The sequence below is a fragment of the Gallinula chloropus genome (assembly GCF_964237585.1).
Source record: "Gallinula chloropus genome assembly, chromosome: 18".
NCBI classification, from domain to species: Eukaryota; Metazoa; Chordata; class Aves; order Gruiformes; family Rallidae; genus Gallinula; species Gallinula chloropus.
Genome location: NC_140103.1, coordinates 13315032 through 13323393, shown reverse-complemented (window position 1 = coordinate 13323393; position 8362 = coordinate 13315032). Strand labels below are relative to the sequence as shown.

The window sequence follows — 8362 nt, the reverse complement described above, 5'->3', positions numbered from 1 at the left end:
TCCTTCTTAGCTTGGGAGGGGATTGCACACCCCCTTTCCCCAAGGCTCCGTGGGGTCCCACCCACAGCAGACAGTCCTCCATGAACTTCTCCAATGTGAGTCTTCTCTATCGGGGAGTCATCTCCTCACCAGTTGCCTCAGCATGGCTCCTTCCATGGGCTGCTGACCTTCAGGCCCAGACTGCTCCAGGATGGTCCCCCACAGAGTCACAGGTCCCCCACAGAGTCACAAGTCCCCCAGCAAACCTGCTGCAGGGTGGGTCGTTCTCTTCATAGGCCGTAGATGGTCTCTGGTCCTTTCCTTATCCACGGGCTGCAGGGGGAAGGTCTGCTTCACCGTGGTCTTCTCCACAGGCTGCAGGGGAATCTCTCTCTCTGGCACCTGGACCACCTCATTTCTGCCCCCCACTCCTTTTTCCCTGGCCTTTGTGTCTGTATGGCTTCTTACATCTTCTCACTCTCCCCCAACATACACAACCACGTAGAGACAGAGACCAGCTGTGTGGTGCTCAACTCCAGGCTGGGGCCAAACCATGGTGAAAAGTTCCAGCACAGCACCCACACATGAAGGCAGCTCTGACATGATGGGTAGAGAACTGGCCACAAAGGGAAGAATTTGTTCATTCCAGGGGATGCCATAGCAGTCAGAGGTGCTGAACTGGAATCTGGCCATGAGCACATTGGGCTGCACTGGGAGGAGTGTGGCCACCCTTCTGGTCCATCTGGACTCTGCATGGGTGAGGCCACCTCTGGAGCAGTCAGTCCCAGTGTGGGGCTTCCCAGTTCTGAGGAATGGGGAGGAACTGTCACATGGGCAGAGAAAGTCTGCCAAAAAACAGATAGGGGTCTTGTGTGGAGAGGTTGAGAGACCTGGGCTTCTTTAGCCTGGGGAAGGGCAGTCTGAGGGAAGCCCTCTTTGTGCTATATGGAAAGAACATAAGAAAGAAAGTCAAGGTGAGACTGCAGCTTTGAAGGTCAGAGTGGACGTGAGGATAAAGAAATGTCACTCTGAGGGTAGTGCTGTGGTGCTTAAAGTCACTCGGAGGAAGAGTGGATGAGCTGGTGGCTTTGTGTTTGTGGGAACAGCTGGTGAGGAGGGAGAGACAGCAGTACAGGCAGAGACATCATGAAATGATATCAAGGTGGGGAAGGGTGTTGGGTGCCTGCAGGCAAACAGCACATGTGTAGGACAGTGTGGCAGGGGCTGTGGTGCAGATGGCCAAGGGTGCCTGCCAGGTCTTTGACTCCTTGACTAGAACTGATATCCCTTCCACAGAGGCCTCAAAGGAGACACACTGTCCTCACAGACATGGAACATCATTGCCTCCTTATACCCACCCGATGGGAGGACACCATGTGTCATACCCCTGTCCTTCCCTTGGCATCACACTCCCCACATCCAATGGAAGAGACACAGGTGAGGGTCAGGATCTCCCTGCCCAGGGGCTGGGGGTCAGCGCTTGGCATTTCTGCTTCATCACAGAGCCAGGGTGTCCTCAGCATCAGAGCTGCCTGCGCTTTGCCTGTGTTTGTCCTCATGGCCTCCAGTTGTGTTGCCTTTGTTAGGCGCGGCGACCTGGTTCAGGAATGGCAACGGCGCCACACTCTGGCAGCACGGTCCGTCAGCTCACAGACACCAATGTGGTGGACGGCAAATGGCATTTATTAGCGAGAGGCACGGGGCTTTATACCCCAGGACTGTGATGCCACTCCCATCCTCTCACCTTACCAGCTACTTGCTATTGGTTACCTGTGGAGGGGAGGGGTCCTACCTTTCTGTACAGCGCGACATCTTCTGACCGCAAAGCCCTATCTACCGACATTTCCCCCCTCCCTGTGCCTACTGAAACTACTTACAGTGCGAGTAAGATTTTGGTTGGATTGATCTAGTAATCAGAAAGTAGCATTTAACAAAAATATTTACGACGATTCTTTGGAGTATTTTCTGATCCTGCCATCTCCCTAACACCCATTCCCGCGGTCGATGTTCGTACAAACCTGTAGATGGCACGAGAAACCCTAAAAGTAAAATCACACAGAGACATTGTGGCCCTTTGCCATGGGGGCTGTTTTGCCGTTGTTTGGATTCTGCTGGTTTGGGAGTCTTGGATGCAGACAGGATGCTTGCTGGGTTTTCGTCCTCCTCGGTCACCTGGGTGTATCAGTCACGGGGGCACCCGATGATCTGATCCTGTGGATCAAAACTGACAGTTTCCATTAGTTTTATTCCAGAGGTCTGGCTTAATGGACTTAAGCGGACACCATTTAATTCTGCCATCTTTTTTAACGGCAGCGTACCCTCGTCCCGTAAGGACCAACCTCCACCGCTGTTCCCATTCTCCCAGCTCATTCCTGACTACAACCGTTGGGCCTTCTTCAAGTGCCCGAGTGGCCCAATGTTTTTGGGTAGGACTGTTTACCTCCTCTCCTCTGGGGAACTGATTCAGTGCTAACAGAGCGGTTGCCAACAGGCGTGCTTGGTCTCCTGTAGGAATGGCATTGGTGAAACCCTCTGCCTTTGCTAACACTTCTAATTTAGATTTTACTGTTTGGTTCGCTCACTCGACTATGGCTTGCCCTGTGCTATTATACAGGATGCCGTACGTTAAGGTAGTACCCCATTTCTGAGTACCCTGGCTTTCAATAGGGCTAAAGTATCCCTTCCCAACAAGGGTGGGGCTCCTGACATGACATGGGAAGAGGGTGATGGTTTTTTCTGGTCCCTTTTCAGTATGGAGTGTGATTGCTATCAATTGAGCGCTCTTTCTGGCTTAAGTTAATCCCCCAATTCCTCCCACCATGGGGGCATTTTGTAATTTCCAGTGTGGGGGCCAGTGCGTTTCGGGGATGACTGTGACGTCTGCTCCAGTAACAATTAAAAAGGGAACACTGATGGTGGTGTCATCTAAAGTATTGTAAAGGGAGCAGACTCCCCACACCACCGGCGGGTCATCACATTTTACAGCCAGGGCCACCCTGGGGTCCCGACCCCAGAGGGTAGTCCCTGCTGTCCCTGAGGCAAAGGTAGGTCTGCCTGCAATGTTGGTTGGACTATATAATTGGTCGCTTCTTGAGGGGGCAACGAGTTCGAAATCGCCTTCCCCCATTTGTGGCTGATATAATTGGGCCACCTCATGTCCAACTCGGGAGAGAACTGGGTGCGGCCCGAAAGTCCCCTCCCTTTGAAGTTTCCCTGATTGTTACACCTGCAAACCTTGGCAAAATGTCCCCTCCTTCCACAAGCCCAACACGGTCCCCTGGGCTGAGTTTGGCGCGGGGGGAGCGCTATTGGCGGATTTCCAGACTGAGGGCAATTTCTCCCGATGTGGCCTGCCTGACCACATTTAAAACACACCACTGCATTGGCTACTAGGGCGTGAACAGCTGCCTGGATTGGAATTAAATGTTCTTCCCTCGAGACATGCTTAATCATGTCCCCAATATTTGACCCTGCTGGTAGTGATCGGAGAATTTCTCTGGTTGCCGAATTACACTGCTGACGTGAGCATTCTGCTATGACCGGGCCTTTTGCTTCCGGAGGCAGTGCTGACGAGTCTACTGCTGCTTGGAGGCGATCCACAAATTGTGTGAAGCTTTCGCTTTCACTCTGCTTTATTGTGGCCCATGGTGATGGCCTAGCGATGGCTCTAGAGACTGCACTAATAGCTTCTCTGGCTGCGCGAGTAGTTGTCGCGACCTCAGGGGCCCATAAGCCCTGTGCTTGTGCCTGAGGGGTAAGCATTGCTGGATCTGTACCCATTAGCCACTGCAGGCTAGAGCCACTCAGAGCATGATTGTTCCCAACTGCTTGGGCCAGTAGCCTCGCACAGTTCTCCTCCCATTCTTGTTTAAAAACGATCATTCCTGCCCCATCAAAAATCAGTCTACAAGTTTGTTTTATACCAAAGGGAAGTAGGTCGTCTCCTCCAAAAACCCCATCTATGAGGGTGGAGACCATGGCCGAATTAAGCCCCTTATCCGCAATTGCTGTAACGATTGCTTGTATATCCTTAGGGTTTATTGGTGAGTGAGCCCTCCGTCTCCCAGGCATCACCCGGACTGGGAACGCTGACGCGGCTGATGGTGCCCAATCAGCACACGCAATTTGTATCTTTTTCCAACCTGTAAGAGGCATGTTTTCCCCTAGTGATTCTTTTGTATTTTGGATGCGAATATTTTGTCTATTCTCATTTCCTCCTCTGAGTCGGAATCGGTTACAAGCTGCTCGCCCTGACTAGTGTCCAACTTGGAGCTGGAACTCGACTGACCGGCCACTTCCGGTTTTCCCCTCCTTTTTGTCGGGCTCTGACCCCGCCCACCAGCTTTGTGGGTGGGTCCTTGTTCCCTCCCTCTCGACCCGCCCCTCCTCCTTGGCGGGTTCTGATTGGCTCTCCGCATGTTGCTTGTGTTCTTGTCCCTTCCTTCTCTATCTCTACCACCCTTCTCCTCCCCTTCACGTGAGCCAGCCAGCTCTGGAATTTCCTCCCAGTTCGCGCCAAAAGTATTTTTTCCCCACCCTTCTTCTCCACTCTCGGCGCCATCTTTGGGCATATAGGGAGGTGGCTCCGAGCAGCTTCCTGAGATTCTGATTTCTTATCAGCAGCCCTGGCCTCCTCGGCTAGCCCATCCCAGAAAGATTTCACTCACTCCTGCTTCTCCGTAAGAGATTTTGCTCATTTCTGCTCCCTTTGCTGCTTTCTCTTCCTTTGGGCTAAATACAACAGCTCTGGTAACAGTTCTTGAAAATTTCCAACCCCCCTGGGATATTCAAACTAGCATTGTGCTGGTTTTAGGTTTGGTGCAGATGGTTCAGCTTTTGTTAAATATTAAGCAAAGGTTTATGAATACCACTCAAGAGTTTTCTGTGAGGCCAGATAATCACGAGTGGCAGGGTACGTGGCAGAGTATGGGCAACTACCTAGGCACTTTCTCACGCCCGATGGTTTGGAGTTTCACCCCTGAACAGTTTCAGGACCCTGATAAAGTGACTGCATATCTGAAAAGAAATTGCCGTAAGTTTCCCAGAGATGCACAGCTTACTGCACTGTGCTGGGCCCTGGCCACTATTTACCAAACACTGCTTGATAGCAGGCAGCACTGTCAGGGGGAAAGGAAGGAAAACAGACCAGCAGAGACTGCAGCTGCTGCAAACCCAATGACTGGCACTGCAGCTACTGTAACCACTGTGACTAGCACTGTGGCTACTGCAACTCCTGTGACAGGAAATGTGGCTATTGCAACCTGCCCAACCGATGCTGCAGCTACTGCCACCCCTACAGCAGATACTGCCGATAAAACAAAAAATCAGCCCATGCCAGTGTCTGTTGCTCCCAAACGAAAGAGGAAACACACAAAGAAAGTTGTTCCTGTAGTGAAGGAGGATGAGGATGAAGATGAATTGGGGCCATCTGATGAATGTCAGGATGAGGTAAAGCCCTCTCAACCATCTCAGGATGGGGCAGAACCAGAGGTTGTTGTCACACGATCCCTGACCCTGAGTGAGCTGTGTGAGATTCAAAAAGATTTCAGCCGCCACCCAAGTGAGCACATCATCACTTGGTTGCTCCGATGCTGGGATCACAGGGCCAGTAGTCTGGAATTAGATGGCAGGGGGGCCAAGCAGTTGGGATCCCTAGCTATAGAAGGAGGCATTGATAGGGCAATTGGGGAAAAGCCTGAAATCCTCAGCCTCTGGAGGCGACTACTGTCAAGTGTGAGGGAAAGGTACCCCATAAAGGAATACATCACATGTCAATCACCCAAGTGTAACAACATTGAGGCAGTTATCCAACACCTGAGAGAATTAGCTGTACAGGAGATAATTTATTATCATCTGGACAACTCACAGCTTCCCTCTGATCCTGATGAAGTCCTATGCACCCCAGATATGTGGTGTAAGGTTGTACAAAGTGCACCAGCAGGGCACACCAATTCACTGGCATCAATGGACTGGAGTGACGCATATCCACCAACCATACATGAGGTGTCCTGCCAACTCCGGGAATATCAAGACAATGTTTCCCTCTCCATCATCGCAGCGGTAGAGAAACTGGTCAAATGACTTGACAACAATGTGTCCAACTCCCAACTCATATGGAGCGATGTTGCAGCTATTGGGAGAAAGCGTCCATCATTCCAAAAGGGAGGATACAGAAGGTACACACCTCCTGAATCCAGAAATTTTAGGAATGCCCTCCTCAGGCTCAGCCTGGAAATTTATTCTGGGCATAAAGAACATCAGTAAAGGCTTTGACAATGATGCCATGTCCTGGTTTTGGTCAGGATGGAGTTAACTTCATTTGTAGCAGCGGATGGAATGCAGTGTTTGAGAGTTAAAATGAAAGCAGTGCTGATAACACCCTGGTGTTTCTAGTTGCTGTCAGAAAGTCAAGGACTTTCTCAGCTCTTCATGAGAACGGAGGGGCGAAGCCAGGACAGGTGACCGAGCTGACCAAAGAGAGTATTCCACGCCAATTACATCCTGCCCAGGATATCGGGCCTCTTAATTTCTTGATTTTGGGGTTATTACCCCCCCACACACTTTCCCTCTTTCCCTCTGCATTTCCTTTAAGAAGCAGGCAACTGCGTGGATTTCGGCTCTCAGCCTGGGTAAAACCATGACAATGCTGCAATGGATGCTGGTCCAGAGCTCTCCTAAGGAGATCTGGACAGGCAGGAAGAGCAGTCTCTTAAGATCCAACCCTGCCTGGAGAACTTTGCTCTTCTCCAAGCCTAGCAGTTCCCTCACTGGCCTCCTGGGACTCCCAACACTTTTCCTGGCATCATCTGTGCTCACAGGCATGGAGAGATTTCTTTGACAACAAACAGCAGTTACACATGACACAGTTTAATACCCATGAAATCTCTCTGCACAGCTGCCTGCTACGGTCAAGCAGCATGTGACGGGGGTCAGCTTTCAGAGGAGATTCTCTCCCAGAACATTTTCAATCAGATACACAGAAAGGTCATTTATCAACACACTGAACCTCTGACAGAACAGTTCATTAGACGTCTGAGAGATGGGATATATCAAACTCTCTGAAGCTCAAAGCAGAAATGGGTGAGATGAGTGGAGGTGAATAATCAAAGAGCAAGTAGAAGTGGAATCCTGTGAGCAAAGTGAAGGCCAGGTGTATGCAGAAGAAGATGAGCAGTTGGTTGCTACTTAGAAACATCCATTCATCAGTTTCAACATGGAATCCTTGAGCTCCTGGTTCCTCATGCTGTAGATTAAGGGGTTCACTGCTGGTGGAACCACCGAGTACAGAAATGCCAATACCAGGTCCAGAAATATGGAGGAGATGGAGAGGGGCTTCAGGTTGGCAAACACGGCAGTGCTGAGAAACAGGGAGACCACAGCCAGGTGAGGGAGGCAGGTGGAAAAGGCTTTGTGCCGTCCCTGCAGCGAGGGGATCCTCAGCACAGCCCTGAAGATCTGCACATAGGACACCACAATGAACACAAAACAACCAAAAGCTAAACAGACACTGACAGCGAGGACTCCAGATTCCATGAGGTAGGCATCTGAGCAGGAGAGCTTGAGGATCTGGGGGATTTCACAGAAGAACTGATCAACAGCATTGCCATGGCACAGGGGCACTGAAAATGTATTGGCTGTGTGCATCACAGCATGGAGAAAACCACTGGCCCAGGCAGCTGCTGCCATGTAGACACAAGCTCTGCTGCCCAGGAGGGTCCCATAGTTCAGGGGGTGGCAGATGGCAACGTAGCGGTCATAGGCCATGACAGTGAGAATATAGTACTCTGTGACAATCAAAAATAGGAAGAAAAATATTTGAGCCACACATCCTGTGTAGGAAATGGCCCTGGTGTCCCACAAGGAATTGACCATGGATTTGGGAACAGTGGTGGAGATGCAGGCAATGTCAGTAAGAGAGAGGTTGAGGAGGAAGAAGTACATGGGGGTGTGGAGATGGTGGTCACAGGCTATGGTGATGATGATGAGGCCATTGCCCAGGAGGGCAGCCAGGTAGATGCCCAGGAAGAGGCAGAAGTGCAGGAGCTGCAGCTCCCGTGTGTCTGCAAAGGGCAGGAGGAGGAAGTGGCTGATGGAGCTGCTGTTGGACAAGTGTGCTGCCATCAAGTGTGGAGACCTGTCAAAGGATAAAAAGGTAGTGAGAATTTAGGGAACGATTCTTTGGGGAAAACAGTTGCCAGTTCGCATTGACTCCCTGTATTCAGGAAGCCTTTTGTCAGGTCCCTTTTGGGAGCTCTGCTTTGTGCTGGCTTGAGTGTGTCACTGCTGGGAGGAGAGTCAGCTGTGGGCTCTGGAGAACTCAGTCCTGCCTGGCAGCAGTCAGTAAATAGAAGGATGATGTGATGTCAGACTAAATCCCCTTTGG

At 51.0% G+C, this 8362-nt stretch overlaps 1 protein-coding gene across 1 annotated transcript; it reads right to left on the bottom strand.

The window, feature by feature from the left end:
* Positions 1–7164: 7164 nt before the first annotated feature.
* Positions 7165–8100, bottom strand: LOC311198771 (olfactory receptor 14I1-like; the record flags this gene model as incomplete). The annotated part of the gene is made up of 1 exon (XM_084272774.1): positions 7165–8100. One exon carries the CDS (start codon positions 8098–8100, stop codon positions 7165–7167), a length of 936 nt encoding a protein of 311 aa, XP_084128900.1.
* Between the last annotated feature and the right edge of the window lie 262 nt (positions 8101–8362).